Below are 26,696 nucleotides of genomic sequence, written 5' to 3'. Positions count from 1 at the left end.
GCACCAAGCGTATAGAAGTCGCAGTGTCAGCTTTATTTTTCTTTTTTTCTTTTTAGGCCTAGGCAGCCATATTCTGCCCATAGGGTCACAGGATTTTTCCAGATTGTCACACTGCATTTGTTTTACTGTGGGCTCAACTGAATTAACACAGTTTACTTAAAGAGTTCTTTCCATTTTTAGAAGTTATCACCTATCTTTAGCATGAGCGCATTAAATATCGAAGATGTGTTTACAAGGGAAGAAAGAATTGTACATCATACGGTTTTCTTACAAAACCAATGTGTCTACTGTATATGTCTGTATAATGTCTGTTTAATATTGGGGGGAAAAAAATAATATTCCGAATTAAAGCTTTTCAAAAAAACTATGACCGTAAAAACAAAAAAGAAATACATAAAAAGGTGTAAATAATCATGTGCTGTTACGTAATCATCCGAATTACTGACTTCTTTTTATCAATTGTAGTTATCACAAATCCACCAGTCGCCCGAACAGTCACTTATGTGACCAGCCCATCGTCATTAGACCAGTCCAACAGCGGAAGTCTAAGCCCATCCAGTAAACCAGCGCTGGAATCTAATGCAGGTTGGTGTTTAATGCAAATGAAAGGGGCGGTATGCCAATAATTATTAATGCAATATACTAAGGATATACCATCAATATGTGATTGGTGCATAGAAAAGCAGCATTGTACTGTCAATTTATTGCAGTTTATCAAATTCTCCCTGAAAATTTGCAACACATCCTCGTTTTGTTTTTTTTTATTATTATTTTTATTTTGTAGCACGAAGCGCTGTGGAGTTGGCTAACAATATAGGATATAGGCGGAATCCAACTAGTATTTAACAGAACAAAAATTCCTAAAAATTCCAATTTTTAATAGATATATTATTAAAAAACACAATAAGTGGATATATAAAAACACTCCAAAAAATCGAGAGGACCAAAAAAGGTGAGATAAGCAAATATCTAGGTAAACATAAAGGGCTCCACCATTGCCCCTACGATCTCACCCTACCTTGCCGTGGAGGTTGGCACCCTAATAAAGCACCCCTGCTCACCGATTACTCACCCTTAAAGACCCTAATGAGTCACCGCTGTGGCCAAATATTGGCTGAAAGTCAATAAGAAAATATAAAATGCTTTACAAAAAGTGTTTTTATTTTTTTTTTGTGTGCGTATTTATTTTTTTATGCTTTTGAGGCTTTTTTTTTTTTTTTACTTCTTTACCATTCTATTCCAAAAGCATCATGCTGTAGGTGTTGCACTTATTCAATGAGTTTTTCACCAGGCATCTCCTATAGGAAAAAAAAGCCTGATCATAAATTAAACCTAAGAGTAAATATGGCCATTAGTTTTGATAATGATAATGACTGGATTCATTTGACACCCAGTTAGTGGTTACATTTAGTACATAAAATTGCATTAAATTTTAGTCTGCAATCCTCATTTATTTAAAAAAAACAACAAAAAGCTGCATCTCCAAATATATATAGCAAATGTGAACAGATGCCAGCTGCTAAAACTACACGAAACACAAACGAAGGGATGCAGCTGCACTCTGACAGCGTCAAGACATATGCAAATATAGAATATATAAAATTTAAACTGCACCTATGCTATATAATATATAATATAATTAGAAAAATGCACAAAAATTGCGTGAAGGTGATCTTTCTTTGATGGAACCTATACTAGTGTCATGCCTCTCCTGAACTAGAAGTCTACAAATATATGGGAAGATAGGATCTGTCACTAATTAAACCACCCTGTGGCTGATGGACGGAGAACACAGTCAGAATAGGGCACAAAACACAAGCAAAAGGTAAAGCACCAAGACATGTGGAAACATAGAATCTTCAATTATGGTCGCACCCGCATGATACACAGTTTTCAGTCTGACCTAAGTTTTTTTCTGTTGTGGGACTGTCCCTCCCAGTAATGTAGGTTTCATGGGAGCTCTATGTGTGTACACAGTGCTTCAGTTTTCACTTGTTCATATATCAGCATAACTTCATTCCTGCCTTTATTCCTTTACGCTTGCTTTCTTCTGTAGCGCCCCTGAAGGCTTCAGGGTACTACAGGGAACTGCATCCTCTCCTAGGGTGCAGGGCCAACCCCCAGGGTCCCAGGGAACTCAGTGCCACTACCATCACAACACAGAAAATCCCAGCTACCACACACACCAGTGCCTGACCGTCAGAGTCCGGGGGGCGAGTCCCATGTCCCAGGGCCAGCCCGAGGGGGTGACTAGACAGACTTTTGGGTGGGAACAAGTCAGTGAAGGGGAGAGCTCCGAAGGGAGAGGAGCTGGAGGTGGAGGGCAGAGCTTCCAGGAGAGGAGCTTGCCAGCTGGGTGTGTAGAAGTGACCCAGCGGCAGAGGCGGACAGTTGGCAGTCAGGGGTGACCTGTACCTGAGGTTTGCCACGGACACTGCCTAGAGGGGGCAGTGAACGCCAAGACGGTGCAGCAAATCCCTCTGGATCTGTGCACGGACGGGGCACAGAGCCCTAGATCAGGGAAGAGCTTCAGGGGCCTTGATAATTAACCTGCCCAGGGCGGGATCTTCATGACCCTCTTTAACCCAAAAGATCCGGGGGCATCAGCAGCACCGATTCCAGACCAGGGTCAGGAGATTCCAAGCACCGGCCCTACAGGGTCCACGCTGCCAGCAGGACGGACAAAGGGGTTGTAAAACAGCCGGAGAACCTAAAGTTTCAGGCTTGGCATCTCACCACAGACTACAACACAAAGTGCAAAGGTAGAGCAACTGGATCACTATGTGGCACTGATAGTTCCAAGACCGAAATGGGCGTCCCAAAGCTCTGAGTGAGTAAGAATTTGTGTGCTCCCTGTCTCCTACACTGTCCCCCTCATCCAGCACCACGGTAATCAGCAGTGTGTGCTCCTGTTTCCTGCACTGTGCACCTCATCCAACACCAAGAGGTCTCATAGACTGTTTCTGTACTATCCACCTCATCCAACACAACGAGGGCACGGGAGCCTTCCCTACCAGCGGAGAGACTCACATCTAGTTGCTCCATTCTATCAGCCCCCTTACACATCAGCGGCGGTATACCCATTACCGCAACCCGCCGGTGGCGTCACGAACACTTCTTCCTTGTAAATACACCCTTTATTGAGTGTCCGCTAAACCCGCGTCCGGGGACCCTCGAGCCACAGTAATCCCGGATCCGTGCAGCTCGCCTACCTAGTGTCGGCCCACTTCCTTCTCTGTTGTCTGTTTTCTCTGCCTTCCGAGACTGTAGCTACTTTCTTCGCTCTCCTTGCTTTTAAGATCTATGTACATCCCCTACCCCTCCCTGCTGCTATCTCTGAAGCTAAATTCAGACAAGCATTGACATTGTCGCCCGCCAGTTATGGCTGTAAATTTAAGATGTGACAAGCTGTGTTTGCTCTGCTTTGCCGCATAGTTGAGGGGTGCAGGAGCAGCCGCTATTATATCCTTGAAGCAGTCTAAATTAGTGCATGCTGCAACTTTTTCTTTACAAGTTGGAAAATCACTCATATTCACTAGCCCATAGGTTTCCACCGGAAGGTGAGTTACACATCTGCGTACCATCGTATACAGACAGTAACCGGACAGACGTTTGTGTGAATGTAGCCTTATGTTGATGGAAGGGTGAAGGAGAGCGGACCACAGTCAGGAACTGCAACATTTTCCTAAAAGCACTCAGCTAGGTAAAGGACTCACAGAAAGTCTGAAAATGGAACATTTTTGAACATTGAACATTTTTAATGACAACTATTTCAATTATTATCAAATTCTCATCAAAGATATGCACAGCTTTTAAGCCTAAATAAGTTCCAGTTCTGAACTACATTTTTATTGTCACAGGAGATAAACGAAAAAGCAGTGAACCTTATGGTGGAGAAGATGCCAAGAAACCAAGAGTTGTAGGAGACATTCCTATTGAATTAATCAATGAGGTCATGTCAACGATCACAGATCCAGCTGCCATGCTGGGTCCAGAGGTAAATGAATGAAATTATTTTATTTATTTTACTCACTAATATATCGCCATCATATTCCACAGAGCTTTACAGACATTATCATCACTGTCCCCATTGGGGTTCAGATTAAAAATTCCCTATCAGCGTGTCTTTGGAAAACACGGAAATGAGCACAAGCCTATAAAAAAAAAACCTCCCCAGACATACAGTCATATAAGATATTTTAACCTTGTATTGTATAATGTGCTTTTGGTTCAGAGAGGCCTTAAAGGAGTTTTCCACTATTAGGACAACCCCTTCCAATTCCACCTGTTTGTCCCAGGTAATATAAAAAGCCTAAATTTACATCCAAGGCCGGCACTGTTCCAGTGGTCTATGGGCTCGCCGTAGCGGGGCTCACGTGATGTTGTGACGTCACACGAGCCCAGCATCCAATCAGCGTCTGCTTCTGTCTCCCCACCTTCAGCCACAGAAGCAAGCAACAGGAAGTGAGCGGCAACCACAGCGTCACTTCCTGTTGATTACCGTATTTTTCGCTTTATAAGACGCACTTTTCCTCCCAAAAATTTGGGAGGAAAATGGGGGATGCGTCTTATAATTCGAATATAGCGGTACCTGGGTGTCCTGTCTGTGCGGCGATCCGTCGGCGGGGTGCCTGTGGCTGCGTGCAAGCGGCCGGGTACCTGTGCTTGCGTGCGGTGGCAGCCAGGTACCTGTGGCTGTGTGCGGGCGGCAGCCGGGTGCTGTGTTCGGGTGGCAGCCGGGTGCTGTGTGCCGGCGGCAGCCGGGTGCTGTGTGCCGGCGTCAGGCGGCTGCCGCCCTCACACAGGCACCCGGCTGCCGCCCGCACGCAAGCACAGGTACCCTGCCGCTTGCACACAGGGTGGGCGGGTAGCCTGCTGGCGGGGCGGGCGGCTGTGCAGCAAGTTACCCAGTTTGTCCGCGGTCCCACTTTCAAATGATGGCGCCATGCGCGTGCGCAGATGGAGCCCTGGGATGAGAGCTCTATCTGCGCATGCGCCGGCTCCGGGCGCCATCACTTGAATCGGGACCGCGGACACACTGGGAAAACACCGCATTGGTTTGCTCCACCACTGAACCGTCACCGCTGCTGCCACCACTGAGCCGTCACCGCCGCTGCCACCACTGAGCCGTCACCGCCGCTGCCACCACTGAGCCGTCACCGCCGCTGCCACCACTGAGCCATCACCGCCGCTGCCACCACTGAGCCGTCATCGCCGCTGCCACCACTGAGCCGTCACCGCCGCTGCCACCACTGAGCCGTCACCGCCGCTGCTACCACTGAGCCACCATTTGAACCGGGACTGCGGACACTCTCACTGCACCGGCCTGCTGCACGACTCACCCGCCGCCGCTGCTGCCGTCACCACGGACCCCGCGGCTCCTGCCACCACACCTGCCGCCACGGACCCCGCGGCTCCTGCCACCACGGACGCCACCGCGCCTGCCACCACGGCACCTGCCACCACTGACCTGCCGTGCCTGCCAGCACAACCTGTGCCTCCTGTGACCCGCTTCACCACCACTGCTGCCCCCCTCCAGTAAGAGAACACCGGAGTATAAGACGGACCCCATTTTTCTTTTTTTTACCTTTTTTATGTCTAAATTTGGGGTGCGTCTTATAAAGCGAAAAATACGGTAATTTGTTTGTCCGAAGGCGGGGAGACAGAAGTCAACAGCGATTGGACTAGGGGCTCGTGTGACATCACAACGTCATGAGAGCCCCAGATCTGCGAGCCCGGACACCGCTGAAACCGCGGAGGTGAGTATAGGATATTTTATTTTCCCTGGGGACACAAGTGGAATCAGAAGGGGTTGTCGTAGTAATGAGGAACCCCTTGAAGACCAAAGAAATATTTTATTGCTCATATTTATTATGATGTTGATGAATTCTGATGAGACAATCAAAAAAACAGGATGTTTGTGGTCTCATGAATTCTCCCATTCTGGACACACATGTGCCCGGCCAGCCCAGAGGCATTAGCAGCAAAAGCCAAGAGAAAGCCCAGCATCCTTGTAGAATTGATAGAAAACATTTATTGATCATTATCCATAGTAAGAACATAGACAATTCAGCTAACCTCAGCTATAGCTCTTCTTTATATCCAATTGCATCCAGAATGCATAGGATGGGATGTCCAGATTCACAGTGTGGATTGCAATATTTAGTCATTAAATATTGTATACAATGTACATGGATGCTTGGCTCTCTTCTGCTTTATTAGCAAAACTTTTAACTTAATTCATCTCACTGTTCCAACACATAAAGGCATCCCTTTCTTATGGTTTGGCTGTATGTTGTTTTTCCCAATGTTAACTCTTCATGATCACGGCATAACGGAGAACTTTGAAATGTTATGCTGAAATTAGTAACAAACAAACCTTGGATTGTTATACTATAATCAGTAGCAACCAAACCTTGTGTTGTTATGTTGTAATTAGTAACAACCTTGAAGCACTGTGCTATGATCATAAAACTTAACTTTGTGAAAAACAGCATACTGCGCAACTGCAAGAAACTGATGGTCTCGCTAAAACATACTGCGGAGCTGTGATGGAAGAGGATGTGGGAGCTGTGTAAAAAAAGGGGGGATCCTGCTCAGCGAGTTAGGGATGTTCCAGAAGGTATAGTGGACGCATTTCTTCTGTGATGATAAGACCAGAGTATTCTCCTTCTCGCTGACACTGAGGTCCCTCCGGTTGAGAAGTGATGTTACAATACTTGGTAATGTATTGATGCTTATTTCTATATATACTATGATTACATTAATTGAATCAATAGAACAGGGTAATATTGTTTCTGCCATTCCATAACTGAACATTATCCTGATGCAATCGTAATAAATTGTTACATTATTGTTTTACCATAAAACTGTATTCAGTGTGCCTAATTTGTATATTAGTGAGAGCTACGTAAGTAAGGGCGTATCCGCCCTGTCACTTTAACGTAAGATAGGAAAAAGTTTTTACTTCTTTAGTTTGCTGGCATCCATTCGTGTTTTTATGCAAAAATATACAGTATAATTGCTACATATGTATGTGTGCACTGCTCTCTTATTGGTGTCTTTTATGAGCGGGATGTGCTCATGTAAGGGGTTATTCTCAAGTTTGAAAGTTTATCCCTTTTCCAAGGGAGAGGCGATAACTTTCTAATCGCCGAGGATCCGACTGCCGTGGCCCTCAGTGATAACGAGAACAGGGGCTCTGAAGAACCCTCGCAGATTGGCGCAGAAGTCGATCATACCCACTGGCGCTCCGTGTATTACAATGTCAGAGCCGAATATCAGCCGCGCTCAGCAATCGGCAATCACCCGTGCTTCTATTACAATGAATAGAGCATCTGTGCGCATGATCGATCTACGCTCCATTGAGCCTGGGTTCTTCAGGGTTCACGTGTTATTGGGGTCACGGTGAGGCCAAGTCAGTCAGACTACAATCATCATAATCTTCTCCCGTATCCCATGGTTAGGGAAACATTTTCAAACTTGAAAATATCCCATTAATGGAAGCATGAACTGTACATAAAAGGGTATTCCCATTTCCAAGATCCCATTATGTAAGAGGTATAATAATATTATTAGCAAATACCTGCAATTAGAAATGTAGTATAGTTCTCCTGGTTAGCTATCTCTCTTACCTCATTTGCAGGACATTGAAGTTTAGGTATCCATGATTACAACCACTCATATAGTGATAGATAGATAGATAGATAGATAGATAGATAGATAGATGCTCATGGTCATAGACATAGATACCTAAGCTGCAATACCCTGCCCATGAGGTAAGCATGAGGTAAGCAACATGGCTATATCAGGAGAACTATACTACGTTTCTAAATGGAGGTATTTGCTAATATTATTATTAGATCTACTATATATATGGATAGAATCTTAGGGGTACTTTGCACGTTGCGACATCGCTACTGCGATCTCGTCGGGGTCAAATCGAAAGTGACGCACATCAGGCGCCAGTAACGACGTCGCAACGTGTAATGCCTAGAAGCACCGATAAGCGATCGCAAAAGCGTCGTAAATCGGTGATCTGTGTAGTGTCGGTCATTTCCATAATTTCACTGCAGCAACAAGTACCATGTTGTTCCTCGTTCCTGCGGCAGCACACATCGCTGTGTATGAAGCCGCAGGAGCGAGGAACATCTCCTTACCTGCGTCCCACCTGCAATGAGGAAGGAAGGAGGTGGGCGGGATGTTTATGTCCCGCTGATCTCCGCCCCTCCGCTTCTATTGGCCGCCTGCCGTGTGACGTCGATGTGATGCCGCATGACCCGCCCCCTTAGGAAGGAGGCGGGTCGCCGGCCAGAGCGATGTCGCAGGGCAGGTAAGTGCATGTGAAGCTGCCGTAGCGATAATGTTCGCTACGCCAGCTATCACAAGATATCGGATCTGTTACGGGGGCGGGGACTATCGCGCTCGGCATCGATATAATCGGCTAGCGATGTCCCAGCGTGCAAAGTACCCCTTAGTGATGGTAATAACCCCTTAAGGTCACAACAATGTATCCGTATCTCCTCAGCTGGTATAAAGTTTTATGCACTCTTCAACATTGAAATTGCAACACAAAAGATTAAAAAGTCGTGGAATTAAGGAAATCACAGCATCAATAGACATGTTAATGATATGCAAATAATTGGAAAAATAGAAAAAAAAACAAACATTTTCCAACATCAGGATTTATTCAGTATTGAGTACGAGTGAAACACGCTGAAACAGACACACACCCTGAATGCACTTGGGCATGCAAATCATCAAAATCCTCTGCTGGCAGCTCCCGTTCCAATTGCCGTCGAATGACATCCAAGATGTGCTCAATAAGACACAAGTCCGGAGATTCTGCAGGCCATGGTTGCATGTTTCGGTCATGGAGGCTGCTCACAGTAACATGAGCAACATGCAGCCGCTATGGTCTTAAAAAACTAGTTCCGGTACACTCTGAAGAAATGTCCATACCACTAGTTCCATGACCAAATCAATGTAACGCTGAGCTGTTGGTGTGCTTGGAATGAAAACTAGAGGCGTCTGGCTACTATACATTGTGTCACCTAACACCATAATCCCGGCATTAGGACTGGTGTGACGTTCCCTCATGAAGGCCTCTTCATTGTTTTACCACTTATTCTCCAGATATACCTCTGGCCTGCATTATCTCCAGACTTGTCTCAAATCGAGCACATCTTGGATGTCTTTGGTCGGCGATTGCAAAAGGAGCTGCCAGCAGTGGATCTCGATGATTTGCCCAAGTGTATTCATCATGGCAGAACAGTCTTCAGCCACTATTAATAACCTCATAGACAGCATGCTTGTACTTCATACTGAATAAATTGAGATGTTTCCAAATTTAGTTTCATCTTTTTTCAGCAGCTGCTTATCATTAACATGTCTATTAATTTTCATAATTTCACGACTTTTCCTTATTGTTTTATGACTAAGGGGTACTTTGCATGCTGCGACATGCTGATCGCGATAGTACCCGCCCCCGTCGCACATGCGATATCTTGTGATAGCTGCCGTAGCGAACATTATCGCTACGGCAGCTTCACACGGACTTACCTGCCTTGCAACGTCGCTCTGGCCAGCGACCTGCCTCCTTCCCAAGGGGGCGGGTCGTGTAGCGTCACAGCGACGTCACATGGCAGGCGGCCAATAGAAGCGGAGGGGCGGAGATGACCGGGACGTAATCATCCCGCCCACCTCCTTCCTTCCGCATTGCCAGTGGAAGCAGGTAAGGAGATGTTCCTCGCTCCTGCGGCTTCACACACAGCGATGTGTGCTGCCGCAGGAACGAGGAACAACATCGTATCTCCTATTGATGCGACATTACGGAAATGACCGACGCTACACAGATCACCGATTTTCGACGCTTTTGCGATCGTTTATCGGCGCATCTAGGCTTTACATGTTGCGACATCGTTACCCGTGCCGGATGTGCATCACTTTCGATTTGACCCCGATTTGACCCTTTGCAGCGTGCAAAGTCCCCCTGTCATTATTACTCCTTTTGAAATCTTTTGGTTAGTACTGGACTCCAGGTTCTATGTTTTGTTTTCCATAAGACCAGCTTCCTATCTGCTATTTCTGCCAGAGATGAGGCAGCCAGGCTGGAGGAACGCAGGGGAGTAATTGAGTTTCATGTGGTCGGAAATTCTCTAAACCAGAAACCAAACAAGAAGATCATGATCTGGCTCATTGGCTTACAAAATGTCTTCTCACACCAGCTGCCTAGGATGCCTAAAGAATACATCACCCGGCTTGTCTTTGATCCGTAAGTACATTATCTATGCTATGAACTGAAGAATACATTTCATTTTTGATGTTTCTCTTGTTGACAGATGCATGACTGTATTTTGTTTTACTATGCAGTGTATAATGTACGGCCTAGCAAGCTGTAAAGGAAAAAACAAATATCCTAGTTTAATAGACCCTTATTAAATTGCGAGATGTTTTATATACAGAATTTAACAAAAATGAGTACACCCCTCACATTTTTGTAAATATTCATTATATCTTTTCATGTGACAACACTGATGATATGACATTTGATACAATGTAAAGTAGTCAGTGAACAGCTTGTATAACAGTGTAAATTTGGTGTGCTCTAAATAACAACACACAGCCATTAATGTCAAAACCGCTGGCAACAAAAGTAATGGCTGTGTGTTGATTTACTTAGAGGGCACACCAAATTTACACCGCTATGCAAGCTGTACACTGACTACTTTACATTGTATCAAAGTGTCCTATCTTCAGTGTTTTCCCATAAAAAGATCTAATATAATACTTACAAAAATGTGAAGGGTGTACTCACTTTTGTGATATAGTGTGTGTGTGTGTGTATATATATTAGTGGTTACAGAAAGTATTCAGACCCCTTTAAATTTTTCATTCTTTGTTTCATTGCAGCCATTTGGTAAATTCTAAAAAGTTCATTTTTTTCTCATTAATGTGCACTCTGCACCCCATTTTGACAGAAAAATAACAAAAATTTAGACATTTTTGCAAATTTATTAAAAAAAAAAAGCCTCAAGACATATGAAAGTCTGCATAGAGTATGAGAAATATGATTCTCTGGTCTGATGAGGTGAAGATAGAACTTTTTGGTGATAATTGTAAGCAGTATGTGTGAAGAAAACCAGGTACTGCTCATCACCTGCCTAATACAATCCCAGCAGTGAAACATGGTGGTGGCAGCATCATGCTATGGGGTGTTTTTCAGCTGCAGGGACAGGACACTGGTTGCAATTGAAGGAAAGATGAATGTGCCCAAGTACATAGATACCCTGGAAGAAAACCTCTTCCAGAGTGCTCTGGACCTCAGACTTGGCCAAAGATTCACATTACAACAAGACAATGACCCTAAGCACACAGCTAAAATAACAAAGGAGTGTCTTCAGAACAACTCTGTGACCATTCTTGACTGGCCCAGCCAGAGCCCTGACCTAAACCCAATTGAGCATCTCTGGAGAGACCTGACATTGGCTGTCCACCAACATTCACCATCCAACCTGACAGAACTGGAGAGGATCTGCAAGGAAGAATGGCAGAGGATCCCCAAATCCAGGTGTGAAACATGTATCATTCCTAAAAAAACCTCATAGCTGTACTAGCTCAAAAGGGTGACTTATGACCATGTGAGATTTCGTTTTTCTTGTTTAATAAATTTGAAAAAATTTCTACATTACAGTTTTTTTCCTGTCAAGATGGGGTGCAGAGTGTACGTTAATGAGAAAAAAAATTAACTTTTTTGAAATTATCAAATGGCTGCAATGAAACAAAGAGTGAAAAATTCAAAGGGGTCTGAATACTTTCTGTACCCACTGTAAATATATATATATATGATATCTGATCTGATGGTGACATTTTGCCTATGTGTAATGTATTGTGAAGTAGTTGTCCACTACTCAAACAACCCTTTCTCTAACCCCATGTTTCCTCCCAACAAAATAGCAACATGTATACTCACCTCCAGTGCCAGCGGCATTCCAGGTGTATCAGCACTACCTCTCCTGGAGATCGCGTGGCATTTTCCCTTCTTTGGATGCATAAAGACATCTTTAGGAAGTGAAGAAAGAGCAGCTCTCATTTCCTCTGGATGTCTTGATGTGTGCAAAGGAGGAGAAAGTGAAGCCAGCGCTGATTGACTGCAGAGATCTCGTGACATAGCTATGCCAAGAGAATAGTAGAACACCCCATAAAGGGAACCTGTCATCAGATTCATGGTTCCCAAACCTCGGGCAGCATGAATCAGATACTGGCTGCTCGATTTGCAGCAGGTATGTCTTAGGGTGGCTAAAGCGATCTCGTTGGGGTCACGGAATTTGTGACTCACATCCGGCCGCGGTAGCAATGTCGTTGCGTGTGACACCTATTAGCGATTTTGAATCGTTGCAAAAACATTCAAAATTGCTAATCGGTGGCATGCCCCCTATTCCCAATTATCGTTGCTGCTGCAGCTACGATGTAGTTCGTCGTTCCTGCGGCAACACACATCGCTACGAGTGACAGCGCAGGAACGAGGAACCTCTCCTTACCTGCATCCCGCCAGCAATGAGGAAGAAAGAAGGTGGGCGGGATGTTCGTCCCGCTCATCTACGCTCCCTCGCTTTGATTGGGCGGTCACTTAGTGACGTAGCTGTGATGCCAAACGAACCGCCCCCTTAGAAAGGCGGTTCGCCGGTCACAGCGACGTCGCTGACCAGGTATGTGCGTGTGACGCTGCCGTAGCGATAATGTTCGCTACGGCAGCGATCACCACATATCGGCCGTACGATGGGGGCGGGTGCTATTACGCTCAATATCTCCAGCATCAGCTAGCGATGTCGCAGCATGTAAAGCGGCCTTTACTGTGGAATGCTGCCGCGTGTAAGAAAAAACATACTTTAACATGCCGGCCAAAGACTCTGTATCTCAGTTGTTTAGTTCGTTGCAGTCCGCAGCTGGTTTTGGCTATCTCCACTCCAGAAAACATACTTTGAAAAGCTAATAGGGGACTATGTGTCTCATCTGACTAATCTGATGTGATCTCTAGCTGACTTCTCTCCCCAGTCCAGTTGATTGACAGATCGCACCATATGTTTGTACCATGGTCCAGGCATCATGAATTTAATAACAAGTTCTCTTTAAGAGTGAATTGATTGATGAGTAATTGCTTTATCTTGGGAGAACAGGGCTATTTCTGTCATTATGACACTAATGTATATAGAAGTTATCTAGGTCTAGTCATTGGGGGATATGCTCTATATGCTGGAGATATTTCCTGATTAAGGACTATTGCTTTAGAGGCTTACTGCCAAATCACAATTCAAGTTCATTTTCATTAGATTCCCATTAATAATACTATTCATAATAATAATAATAATAATAATAATAATAATATTTATTCATTTATATAGCGCCATTAATTCCAAAGTGTTTTACATACATTGGTAACACTGTCCCCATTGGGACTCACAAACTAAATTCCCTATGTGTATGTCTTTGGAGTGTGGGAGGAAAACGGAAGAAACCCACGCAAAAATCGGGAGAACATGCAAACTCCTTGTAGATTTTGTCCTTGCTGGGATTTGAACCCCGCACCCCAGACTGCAATGCCGCCTGATAGCGCTTTCATCCCACTGCTATACATTGGCTAAATTATATCCTGCCCTGTCCTAGACAGGAAATATGTATATCGATTTATGCACGCGTTTGTATATAAATCACAGTAGTTAAACATTACTTTTTTTTCCAGAAAACACAAAACTCTTGCTTTAATCAAAGACGGTCGCGTTATTGGGGGAATCTGTTTTCGGATGTTTCCAAGTCAAGGATTCACAGAAATTGTTTTCTGTGCAGTGACGTCAAATGAACAAGTAAAGGTAGGAGCCTGTCTTCATTGTGTAGGAAACACTCCATTTATCTAGAGGAATTAGCTGTAAAACATGGCACTGTGTAGTCTTGTACCTATAATCCCATGTTCTAAGATGACCATGTTTGCAACGTCTAAAGAGAGTCACAATGCAGAACACTTTTTGTTAAATTTTACGCCCATTCTCTCTATAGCCTTTCTTTTATTTTTTATTGTATTCTGCTGCTGTCGTCAGTCTTTTGCCGTGCTCCTAAGCTCTTTCCTATGGGTCTTGTAAGCACTGCCCTGAGGCATGATGGAATTGCTGGAGCGCCATGGTTATCTCCTAGTCCCAACCAGCTTCTGAGCACTGTCCTTCTGATACTGCAGAGACAAAGCTGCTTCTATATTATCGTTGGAGCACACACAGGCCGGTCACACAATGGTGCCACTAGCCAGAACTGTCACTCAGTCCTGACCTCTCTGCCCCCCCCCACACATGAACAACCAGAAGGATAGGAGGATGGGGAGCGGTGCGCTTCTTATAATAGAGGATATAGGAGAATTGGAGACTATTTTACAGGGGTTGTCCAGGTATATGTAAGAGAATAAGAGCTGATCTGCAGTACTCAGCATCAGTCAATGCACTGCTGGAGCTGTGCTGTTCAGCTCTTTTCACTATTTACATCTGGTGACTGCTGGAGCTATTAACCCCATTATGACAACCTTACGGAGATAAACGGCGGCAGAATCAGGTACTTATTCTGATCTGTTGTTTATAAACGGCAGGCAGAAATAAGTGAATAGCGCCCCCCAGCGTTAGAAAATCTCCGGGGTTTCAGCTACCAGGGGCGCTGCTCTGGTTCCCGGTGCCATCTTGTTCCCTTAACATCCCTTCTTTACTTTAAAGCGCACCAATCACCAGGATTTTCGTATATAAGCTAAAGCCAGTGCTATACTGGCACTATCATGCTGATTCTATACATACCTGTAGTGGTCAGCTCCGATGTTTAGGTTTTGAAATCCAAGAAAGTAAAGTTTATAAAATGAGCTGCTTGTTGAGTGACAGCAGCTGAGGATCAGATAATATATTCATACTTATCCCCTCCTGTTAGAATTAGGATAAGTATTATACAAACGATTCACTAAGTCTCTTGCAGGACCTGTGGTGAGGTCATACCCATGTGACCTGGTATCCAGCTTTGTTGCCTGAGGCCTTGCCTCTTCTTATGGTCACATGGGTATGACCTCACACAGGTCCTGCAACAGACAAAGTGAATTGTTAGAATTAGCATAAGTATTATACAAACAGGGGAAGGGGATAGGCTACTTTCACACATCCGGTTTGAGCCGTGTGGCTCAATCCGGCTGTGAAACCTATGCAACGGATGCGGTGAAAACACCGCATCCTTTGTATAAGTTTTTACATGCGGCCGGTCCGTTTTTTTCCGGTTGCGGCACGCTACTGAGCATGCGCAGTGGAAAAAACCGCATGCGGCGGCCGGATGCGTTTTTTTCCGCATCGCGCCGCATCCGGCATCCATAGGCATGCATTGAAAATGCGCCGCGGCGCGATGCGTTTTTTTTTTGCCGGAGCAAAAAACGTTGCAGGGAACGTTCTATCCGGCCGCCGCATTTATTTATTTTGCCGCATCCGGAAAAAACCGGATGCACCGCAAAGCCATCAGGTACAATCCGGTTACAATGCAAGTCTATGGGGATAAACCGGATGCGATACCGGATCCGGTTTACCCGTTTTTTTCCGGATTGTACCTGATGGGAAAAAACTGATGTGTGAAAGTAGCCATAACTATGAATATATTATCTGCTCCTCAGCTGCTGTCACTCAACAAGCAGCTAATTTTATAAACTTTACTTTTTTGGATTTCAAAACCTAAATATCTGAACTGACCACTACAGGTATGTATAGAATCAGCCTGATAGTGCCAGTAGAGCACTGGCTTTAGCTTATAGACGAATATCCTGGTGATTGAATTCTCATCTCGATAATCTTCCAAACTAAATGTTTGTTCTGTCTTTTTACATGCATAAGAACAAATGTAAATGTTAAGTCAAGTTGTGTAAATACTGTATATATTGAAATCGAACACTAACATTTTGATAATTGGCGCATTTACAGTGAACATTCCTGGTGTCCTCTGTATGAAGCTTGCTGTCTACATTCCTTCATTTTGGCCCCATCCTTCAAGCTCTTCTCTTCCAAATGGCCACCAGCATCTCAAACAATACTAAAGAGGTAGATAATCCTCAACCAGTCTACTGACATCTTCTCTGATGACCTATCCGAGGAGGAAACGGGTGCCTGCCTTAAGCCCGCTTTGCACGCTGCGATGTATCTTACAATGTGTCGGCGGGGTCACGTCGTAAGTGACGCACATCCGGCATCGTAAGGTACATTGCAGTGTGTGACAGCTACGTGCGATTGCGATTGGACGGTTAAACGTTCATCGCACGCACGTCATTCATTCCTCATGAATTGAACGTCAGATTGGTCATCGTATTCGGGGTAGCACACATCGCAGTGTGTGACACCCCGGGAACGATGAACAGATCTTACCTGCATCCTGCGGCTCCTGACCAGCAATGCGGAAGGAAGGAGGTGGGCGGGATGTTTACGTCCCGCTCATCTCCGCCCCTCCGCTTCTATTGGCCGGCTGCTGTGTGACTTCGATGTGACGCCGAACGTCCCTCCCACTCCAGGAAGTGGACGTTCGCCGCCCACAGCGAGGTCGTATGGACGGGTAAGTATGTGTGACGGGGGTTAATCGTTTGTGCGGCACATTCAACAAAATTGAACATGCCGCACTTACGATGGGGGCGGTTACGATCGCATACGATATTGTATGCAGAATCGTAACATGTAAAGCAGGCTTTAGGCTTTTCTATTGTACTCTTCATTACTGTCTGAGATAGTGGTGCCATATTTTGGAGGAAAAACATTAGAAGCCTAAATGGAGGAATGGTGGTAGGAGGACACTTGGTCAGTTAAAAGGGTTTTCCTATGAACAAAGTTAATTTTAAAGTTGATTCTAATCATTACATATTGGAATAATAATAATTTCCATAATTGGATGTGTTTAAAAAAAATGTTCCTGTGCAGAGATAATAATATATATGTGCCTCTACTATGTGCTGTGTAATGGCAGTGTCTGACCATACAGGGACATGGTCTCATCATACCACTTCTCTGAGGTCGGAGGGAAGTAAAAGAGTATGCAAACAGGACAGCAAGGGATTAGCTGATTCTTTTTGTGAGGTAAATCCTTTCCCTGCTTGTTTACCTCACAGAAAGAATCATGCTGTCCAGTCTGTATACTCTCTTTTGGGTCCTTCCATGCTTAAAAGATATGGTATGATCAGACCATGTCCCTGTACTGTCAGATACGACCATTACACAGTACATAGAAGGGGAACATTTATAAAATTATCTCCACTCAGGAGTAACCAAGTGTGAAACTTATTATATTATTCCAACATCTATTGATTAAAGTTAACTTTGTTCGTGGGAAAATCCCTTTAAGTATACTTGTGCCATGTATAGTGACAGTATTGTTTTCTCTGGAGGGTCTCTTCAAAGACAAGTGAAATGAAATGTGCTTCCATTCATCTGTTCCAGCAGCAAACACAGGATTGTCCCCTAGCTTAGAGAAGAGATGGGTGTGTTAGCAGGAATATATGATTTGTGTTGTCATACCATGGTGCCGTGTACCCAGTATGTAAACTATTATGTTTTTTTTTATTATTTAGGGCTATGGAACTCACTTAATGAATCATTTGAAGGAGTATCACATCAAGCATAATGTGCTTAATTTCCTCACCTATGCAGATGAATATGCAATAGGCTATTTCAAGAAACAGGTATCGTTTAGTGCTTCAGTTATATCTTCTACACAACGTGTTATCCTACAGGAGATCGCTTCTAGAGACCTGGCACTTGAAGGATTAAATTTATTATCTTTTGTATTCACATAAGCCTGATATTAAAAGGAATATGTCATCGGGAAATGCCCTTTTGTATAAATCATGGTTAAATAAAAGTGTTTGTTTTTTTTCAATATCACTTTCTATATTAAGAAAAAAAATGCTGAAATCTTGCAATTTGCACACTAGCCAATACGACTAGTTCCGGACTAAAGGGTACTTTACAAACAACGATATCGCTAACGATATATCGTCGGAGTCACGGTGTGTGTGACGGACATCCGGCGCTGTTAGCGATATCGTTGTGTGTGAGTAAAAGGAGCGACGATCAACGATCGCAAAAATGTCAAAAACCGTTGATCGTTGACACGTCGCTCCTTTTCATAATATCGTTGGTGGTGCATGCCGCTGGTTGTTCGTCGTTCCTGTGGCACCACACATCGCTGTGTGTGACACCGCAGGAACGACGAACATCATCCTACCTGTGTCCACTGGAAAGGAGGAAGGAAGGAGGTGGGCGGCATGTTCCAGCCGCTCATCTCCTCCCCTCCTCTTCTTTTGGGCGGCTTTTTTGTGATGCCGCTGTGACGCCGAACGCATCTCCCTGCCTTGAAGGAGGGATTGCTCGGCAGCAACAGCGACGTCGCTGAACAGGTATGTGCATGTGACGCTGCCGTAGCGATATTGTTCGCTACGGCAGCGAACACCACATATCGCACGAACGACGGGGGTGGGTGCTATCGCTCGCGACATCGCTAGCAATCGCTAGCGATGTCGCAGCGTGTAAAGCACCCTTTACACTTCCTGGTCTATAAGAAGAGTTTTCAGCAGTCTCATTTTCATCACAGAGATGATTATAATGACAGATAACACCTCTATGTACAATCATGGTCACAGCTCACCTCCTCCTCCTCCCTTCACATTCTCCTTTGCCCAGATTGCTTAATTTATTCTTCTTGTGACAGCAGTAGGGGGATTAGTTCATAGGATCGCAGTCTCCTGGGTCAGATAAGCACTTAAAGAACTCCAAGTCACATTATGCACTAGTCAGATTTGATATAACTGGCCGTGACTTGTTTTATAACAAGAAAAGGAAAATACAAAGGATACAAGCTAAAATCCTAGTCTGGCTGGCCACTAACTAAACATGCAAAGCCTTACTCACCAAAATGGGTCTATTTGATGGCTCCTAATCGAAAAATTGCTTTCCCCACAGTAGTTTACCAGGAGTACAGAGAGCCATGAGCTTGTGGACTATGTAGCCCATTTATACCATACCTTAGCATTGCCGGTGATAAGCCAGGGTCATCATAAGACCTGGAGAGGCTCAATGGGGCAGAGAGAATACACAGATCTCTGAAACCAAACTGCCTGGTTCATTTACACCGTATAAGACCGGGATCTATGGGAAATGTACACACCATCAAACACTTTTTCCCAGGTCCTGGTGTATTCTATACAAACAAATATTTTCTTTGTCAGTCTATTGCTGTCAACATAACTCCCAACCATCCCGGATTCAGCGGGACTGTCCTGATTTGAGGGCTCAGTCCCGCTGACCCGGCAGACACTGCTCTTGTCCCGGCTTCCTCTCATCTCTTCCTCGCTGGCTGTGTAGCTCCTCCTCCTCAGGGGACGGGGACGGAAACTCTCTAAAGTGTAAAACAATTTTCCTCTCCTCTGGTCTTCCCGGGACTTGAACTCGTGAACGCCTTGGACTCCACATAGAAGCCTATGCAGAAAAAAAAAACCATCAAAACTGAACAGTTCATCAGTACTGGTCTTTATCAGGTGGAGATTTCATGAAATCACATCCACTTTGCTTGGGCATTTATGCCGTGTTCACATGTAGCGTAAAGTGTTCATTTTTTATTTTTTTTTTTGCTGCTTTTTTGTTTAACAGAAATTCTGCTGTGTTTAACTGTCCAAGTAAAGTGAATGTGATTTCCTTAAAACTTCACCCATGGTGAAGACGCCGCTAAACTCTGCAGTTTTGGTGCTTTTTTTCTCCAGAGGTTCCTATGTGGAGCTTAAAATACATGTAAAAACTACAGCTACTTTTTTTTTTAAGTACAATATCAAAGCTACTTTTAAAAACATTTAACAATGCGGTTTCACATCTACACCAAAAATGCATCAATTAAGGGGGAAAAGGCATAAAAAAATGCAGCAAAAATGCAATAAAAAATTAATATTGCATAGTTTGTTGCAGACACTTGTAGACAACATAAAACACAGTATTTATGCAACATGTGAACACTGCCTTACAGACCACAAAAGCAATGTCGTATCATATAGTGGAGCTACATAAAGATGAGAAAGTTCTGGCTGCTACGACTATGAAGGAATGAACAGTCCCGGGCATTTGCTGAATGTCCTTTACTTCCAAGTGGGTGTGGCTTTGGGTGTGACTAAGAGTGTGGTCAAAATTTGTCTTTTGTCTCTTTTTCTGTTCTTCAAAAGTTGAGAAGAATGACTGTTAAAGGAAACCTGTCACCGGATGTTCATAATACTCACCTAACGGTCGGTGGTCAGATGGGCGTCTCCGTTCTCCGGGTCCCGCACCTCCTCTTTCAGCCATCTTTGTCCTCCTTCTGAAGCTAGTGTGGATGACGTGTTCTACGTCATCTACACTAGCCGACATTGAGGACATTGAGCAGTCTTCCCCACTAGCTTCAGAAAATTGGAGGACAAAGATGGCCGAAAGAGGAGACGCGGGACCCAAGGAACAGAGATGCCCATCCGACCAGTCTGCTCTGCACTGACCATTAGGTGAGTATTATAAACATCCGGTGACAAGTTCCCTTTAATGTCCATGTGACCAACAGGAAGCGGGAGTCTAATATTAGGCCTAGTGGCCAATGTGCAAGTTGCAACATTTAACATTAAAACCTCATTGAAACAATAGGTCATTTTCTGATGACACATTCTCTTCAAAACTTGTGTTCTACAGTCATATGAAAAAGTTTGGGCACCCCTATTGATATTAACCTTTTTTCTTTATAACAATTTGGGTTTTTGCAATAGCTATTTCAGTTCCATATATCTAATAACTGATGGACTGAGTAATATTTCTGGATTGAAATGAGGTTTCTTGTACTAACAGAAAATGTACAATCCGCATTTAAACAAAATTTGACCGGTGCAAAAGTATGGGCACCTCAACATAAAAGTGACAATATTTTGTAGATCCTCCTTTTGCAAAAATAACAGCCTGTAGTCGCTTCCTGTAGCTTTTAATGAGTTCCTGGATCCTGGATGAAGGTATATTTGACCATTCCTGTTTACAAAACAATTCCAGTTCAGTTAAGTTTGATGGTCGCCGAGCATGGACAGCACACTTCAAATCATCCCACAGATTTGCAATGATATTCAGGTCTGGGGACTGGGATGGACATTCCAGAACATTGTAATTGTTCCTCTTCATGAATGCCTGAGTAGATTTGGAGCGGTGTTTTGGATCATTGTCTTGCTGAAATATCCATCCGCTGCGTAACTTCAACTTCGTCACTGATTCTTGCACATTATTGTCAAGAATCTGCTGATACTGAGTTGAATCCATGCAACCCTCAACTTTAACAAGATTCCCGGTGCCGGCATTGGCCACACAGCCCCAAAGCATGATGGAACCTCAACCAAATTTTTCTGTGGGTAGCAAGTGCTTTTCTTGGAATGCCGTGGTTTTTTTTGCTCCATGCATAACGCCTTTTTGAATGACCAAACAACTCAATCTTTGTTTCATCAGTCCACAGGACCTTCTTCCAAAATGTAACTGGCTTGTCCAAATTTGCTTTTGCATACCTCAGGCGACTCTGTTTGTGGCGTGCTTGCAGAAACGGCTTCTTTTGCATCTGTCACAAACCACCGGGGGGGTCACTCCGAAATCCCCCGCGCTGGCTACCAGTACGTCACGATCGGGGGGTAACAAGCAGGAGTCAACCCTCCTTTATACCTCCCGACCGACAGACAGAGCACGTGACGCGCTCTCTAGCGCCCCTCTTATAGTCAGGCCAATTATGGAATTGCCCGACAATAAGCAAGGAGGCCGCTATACTACTTATGCCGATTATTGAAGGGTCCCCGGTGAGAGTAGGGTATATATTCCCCCGACCTCCGCGGGCGGAATATATAATATCTTCCCGAATCTCACTGGCCTCCCCACAATAATCCTTGGCACAACTCGCTGCCACCAACCGATTTACGGTAACTATTAGCCGAACACACAGACGTGGGATTCAAGATCGAGATAACAGAACAGCCCAAGATTAATTATATAATTTAATCGCCTAAAGCACACTAGAAACTACAATATATACAATAGGGAATCTACAGAATATACATATGTCAGAGTACAGTTACAGATAAAGCATGGTTTACAACAGGTATGCAATTCAATCAGTTACCTTGTGCGTCTGGCCACAGGGGGGCGCTGTAGACCAGGTTTCCAGGAACTCTCTCACAGGTCTGTCCCAACCAGGCCCCCGAGCAGAAGAACGCTGGAAAATGGCCGAAGTAGGGTTATCAACCTGGGCAGATCCAGGTCCCCTCCTACCTTAGTGACCTCACAGGGAAGCACTGCCACTCCCCCTGCATGGATCAGAATTATCCAGCAAAGGGGATTTTGGCTATAACTTTGCCTGGGAGCGTCGTAGGCAGACGCCAATGCTCTCATTGTGACAGTTATGAATTTAGCTACAGAACGAGGGGACTCATGACCTGTCTGCCAGTTCCCCATTGGCTGATATCACGCCTGGGGCATTTCCCAATGTCCTGCTCCCATAAAAAGGGTGTGCCAGCATCGTCCACATGCGGAGACACCATTTTTATGGTTGCCATATTTATCGGAAATATGGCTTGTGAGATATGAACCATTTTTTACTGGAGTCGTTCTGTCTGGCTATTTCCATAGCCTTGCTAACTAGCTAGCAGCTCCTACTACAGGGTGACGGCAGGGAGTCATCCTGTGTCCATTGTCCTAAAGCCACCTAATTTCCATATCACAGGACATGGCCATGGATTTGTTGCTAAACCAGTTGTGTGAAGGGAAGGGGGTAGTGACACCAGGAGAGGGCTTCCTGACATGACTTGAATGTCATGATTTATCGTCATATCTCCGGATTTACCTCACACCTCCCCCCTTTTGAGGGCGCTAGGGGGCAGCACACTCCGGTGTTCCCCCGTGCGCCCGTCCGCGACCTCTCCTTGTCGGGACAGCCCGTCTGCGTTACCGTGGTCACGGCCCCTTTTGTGGCGAATGGTGAAGTTGTATTGCTGGAGCGCAAGGCTCCATCGCAACAATCGCCCATTCGTCCCAGAGACGGTGTGCAACCAGCTGAGGGGATTGTGGTCCGTCTCCACGATGAAGTGGCGCCCGTATAGATAGGGTTGCAGACGCTGCAGGGCCCACACTATGGCCAGGCACTCCTTCTCCATCGTGGAATAGGCAACTTCCCTTGGTAACAGCTTCCTGCTCAGGTACAAGACTGGGTGCTCTTGGCTCGCAGAGTCCACCTGGCTGAGCACCGCACCGAGGCCGAAGTCACTGGCGTCGGTCTGTACTACAAACGGCCGCGTGAAGTCGGCTGCCTGTAGCACGGGCGGGCTGGACAGGGCGTCCTTTAGGGCCCGGAAGGCTGTCTCGCAGTCCATTGTCCAATCGACTGCAGAGGGCAGCTTCTTCTTGGTGAGGTCCGTCAAGGGCTTTGCCAGGCTACTATAGCATGGAACAAACCTCCTATAGTACCCAGCGGTCCCCAAGAAGGACATCACCTGCTTCTTGGTCCTGGGGGTGGGCCAGGATGCGATGGCCTCCACTTTCTCAGGCTCGGGCTTCAGCGTTCCCCCACCTACCCGGTGACCGAGGTACTGGACCTCGCTCATGGCCAGCTGACACTTTCCCGGCTTGATGGTCAAACCTGCCCGGTGGATCCGCCTGAGCACCTGTGCTAGATGCTCTAGGTGGTCCTCCCAGGTGGGACTGAAGACGGCAATGTCATCCAGGTACGCGGCCGCGTACCCTTCAAGTCCCTTGAGCAGGGTGTTGACCATCCGCTGGAAAGTGGCAGGGGCATTCCTCATCCCGAATGGCATCACCGTGGACTCGTACAGTCCAAATGGGGTAATAAAGGCAGAGCGTTCCCTGGCCTTGCGAGTCAGGGGGATCTGCCAATATCCCCGGCTCAGATCCATGATGGTCAGGTACTGAGCCCCGGCCAACTGATCGAGCAGGTCATCGATGCGTGGCATTGGGTACGCATCGGCGACCGTGACAGCATTGAGCCCCCTGTAGTCCACGCAGAACCGAGTGGTTCGGTCCTTCTTAGGGACGAGGACTACAGGCGAGGCCCAAGCGCTGTTGGATGCCTGGATCACCCCCAGCTCCAGCATCTCGTCAATCTCCTGGCGCATGTGTTGCTGCACCTCCAGGGAGACCCGATATGCTGAACGCCGGATCGGGGGATGATCCCCAGTGTCCACGTGATGGACAGCCAAGTCAGTCCTTCCGGGCTGGTTGGTAAACAACCCCCGGAAGGGGTGTAGGGTGGCCCACAGCTGGGACCGTTGGTCCTCCAAGAGCTGGTGGCCAACCTCCACATCCTCAATGGATCCGCCTGCCCTAACCTGGGCTAGCATATCCAAGAGGGTTTCCGCTTCTCCCTCCTCGGGCAGGTTGCACACGGGGAGCGCACATGCCTCCCGCTCATGATGTGCCTTCATCATGTTCACATGGAAGGGCTTCCGCCTTCCACGGGCAGGGTCCAGGGTGACCAGGTACGTCACAGGGTTGAGCTGCTGGTACACGAGGTATGGGCCTTCCCAGGCTGCCTGAAGCTTGTCCTGTGGTACGGGGACCAGTACCCACACCTCTTGACCCACTTGGTAGGTCCTCTCACAAGCGTTCTGGTCGTACCAACGCTTCTGATCAGCCCGGGCTTGAGCCATATTGTCGTGTACCAGTTGCGTCAAGGCCTGCATTTTGTCCCGGAAGCGCATGACATACTCGATAACCGACACTCCAGGGGTGGCCAAATCCCCTTCCCAAGCCTCTTTCACCAGAGCCAGGGGGCCCCGCACACGTCGCCCGTACAGGAGCTCAAACGGTGAGAATCCTGTTGAGGCCTGTGGAACCTCCCGGTAAGCAAATAACAGGTGTGGGAGATACCGCTCCCAGTCACGCCCATGGGAGTCGACCAACATCTTAAGCATCTGCTTTAAGGTGCCATTGAACCGCTCGCACAGGCCATTAGTCTGTGGATGGTACGGGCTGGCCACCAGATGTCGCACCTGGACTTGCTTACAGAGGGTCTCCATCAGCTGGGACATGAATTGGGTCCCCCGGTCGGTGAGCATTTCCTGGGGAAAACCCACTCGGGAGAAAATCTCCAGCAATGCGGTGGCCACCTTGTCAGCCCGAATGGACGACAAGGCCACTGCTTCTGGGTACCGGGTGGCATAGTCAACTACCGTCAGTATGAAGCGTTTCCCGGAGCTGCTGGGGATGGCCAGCGGGCCGACCAGATCCACAGCCACCCTCCTGAAAGGCTCATCGATGATTGGCAGAGATACTAGTGGGGCTTTGGGGTGTGGCCCCGCCTTCCCCACTCTCTGACAGGTTTCACACGAACGGCAGTAGGCAGCCACATCGGCCCCCATTTTTGGCCAGTAGAAATGCTGGTTTAACCTGGCCTTGGTCTTAGCGATCCCTAGGTGTCCGGCCATCGGAATCTCATGTGCGATCCGCAACAACTCCGTCCGGAACGGATAGGGTACCACCAACTGTCGGTCCCTGGGCCACGCCTCCGGTGAACCCTGCTGGACCGTGGCCCGGTACAGCCGTCCTTGGTCCCAGACCACTCGCTCCGGGTCCGAGTCCGAGGGAGGCTGTGCCGCCTGCTCCTTTAGAGCTTTCAGGCTGTCGTCAGCTTCTAACGCTGCCTGAAACCCCTGACCAGATGTGGCCAGAATCGACGAGACTGTCACATCTTCGGTCAGTACCCCGGGACCTGTGTCCTGGCCTCCACCTGACTCGGCTGCCACTTGGTCAGAAGGGGAAGAGCTATCGGACCTCCGGGAGGCCCCTTGGCTTCCAGCACTCCCACTGCGGGTGACAGCGGCCACAGCCGCTGCGACCGTGGGTCGTGCCTGCTCCTCCTCCGTTCCTGACCAAGCCGCCGGTTCAGGCAGACCTACCTGGCTTCCTGACACCCCGGTTGTGGGGGAACCATGCACCGAGATCTTACCTGGGAGCACTTCCGCTCCTGGACCGGCCCCAATCTCACCTGCCTGTTCCCCTCCTGCAGCAACAGAACCCCGCTGTGAAATCTCTGGGGACCCCACATTTGCTGTGGTAGCCCCCACCCCACACACTGGTCCTCCCCCTGCAGCACCCTGCTCTCTGCTTATCCCTGCAGAGGGCAACAGATCCCAGCTCACAGGCTGATTACTTGTAGAGGCATTGTCACACCTTTCTCTGACCCCCTCCCCTCCTGTCACAGCTGCAGCTGCGTGTGTGTCTATGGTGTCTGTGCAAGCAGAAATATCAGAGTTCACTCCCTCCTCCCTTACATCATTCATAGATAACACATTAACATTGTCAGGAGTCATGTCAGCACTGGCTGAAGGTTCAGCCTTTGGGGCGGGGCCAAACTGGGAGGTTATTTGCCCCAAATCTGTCCCAAGTAGCACGTTTGCAGGGATCCGATCAGTTACCCCCACCTCCCTCACCCCTCGCCCTGCGCCCCAGTCCACATAAATGTCAGCAACAGGCAGCGCCGGGTCAATGCCTCCAATCCCGGAGACAGCGAGGGTTTTTCCAGGGATCAAGTCTTGGGGGGACACCATCTCAGGCCGCACCAGAGTCACCTCCGAGGCGCTGTCTCGCAGTCCTATGGTCACAGACTGGCCGACGGTGACAGGTTGG

The 26,696-nt window shown here is 46.7% G+C and overlaps 1 protein-coding gene across 1 annotated transcript in view; it reads left to right on the top strand.

Annotated features, from left to right (window-relative positions):
• KAT2B (lysine acetyltransferase 2B) overlaps nucleotides 1-26,696 on the top strand; it is a 171,915-nt gene that overhangs the window by 101,837 nt on the left and 43,382 nt on the right. Inside the window, exons 8-12 of the mRNA XM_075315293.1 lie at nucleotides 466-585; nucleotides 3,861-3,997; nucleotides 10,065-10,273; nucleotides 13,739-13,865; nucleotides 17,603-17,713. Of these exons, the coding sequence (XP_075171408.1) occupies nucleotides 466-585; nucleotides 3,861-3,997; nucleotides 10,065-10,273; nucleotides 13,739-13,865; nucleotides 17,603-17,713 (704 nt within the window). The remainder of the gene's footprint in view (nucleotides 1-465; nucleotides 586-3,860; nucleotides 3,998-10,064; nucleotides 10,274-13,738; nucleotides 13,866-17,602; nucleotides 17,714-26,696) is intronic.

Source organism: Anomaloglossus baeobatrachus, chromosome 6 (assembly GCF_048569485.1).
Source record: "Anomaloglossus baeobatrachus isolate aAnoBae1 chromosome 6, aAnoBae1.hap1, whole genome shotgun sequence".
NCBI lineage: Eukaryota > Metazoa > Chordata > Amphibia > Anura > Aromobatidae > Anomaloglossus > Anomaloglossus baeobatrachus.
This window is presented reverse-complemented; position numbering and strand designations above follow the sequence as displayed.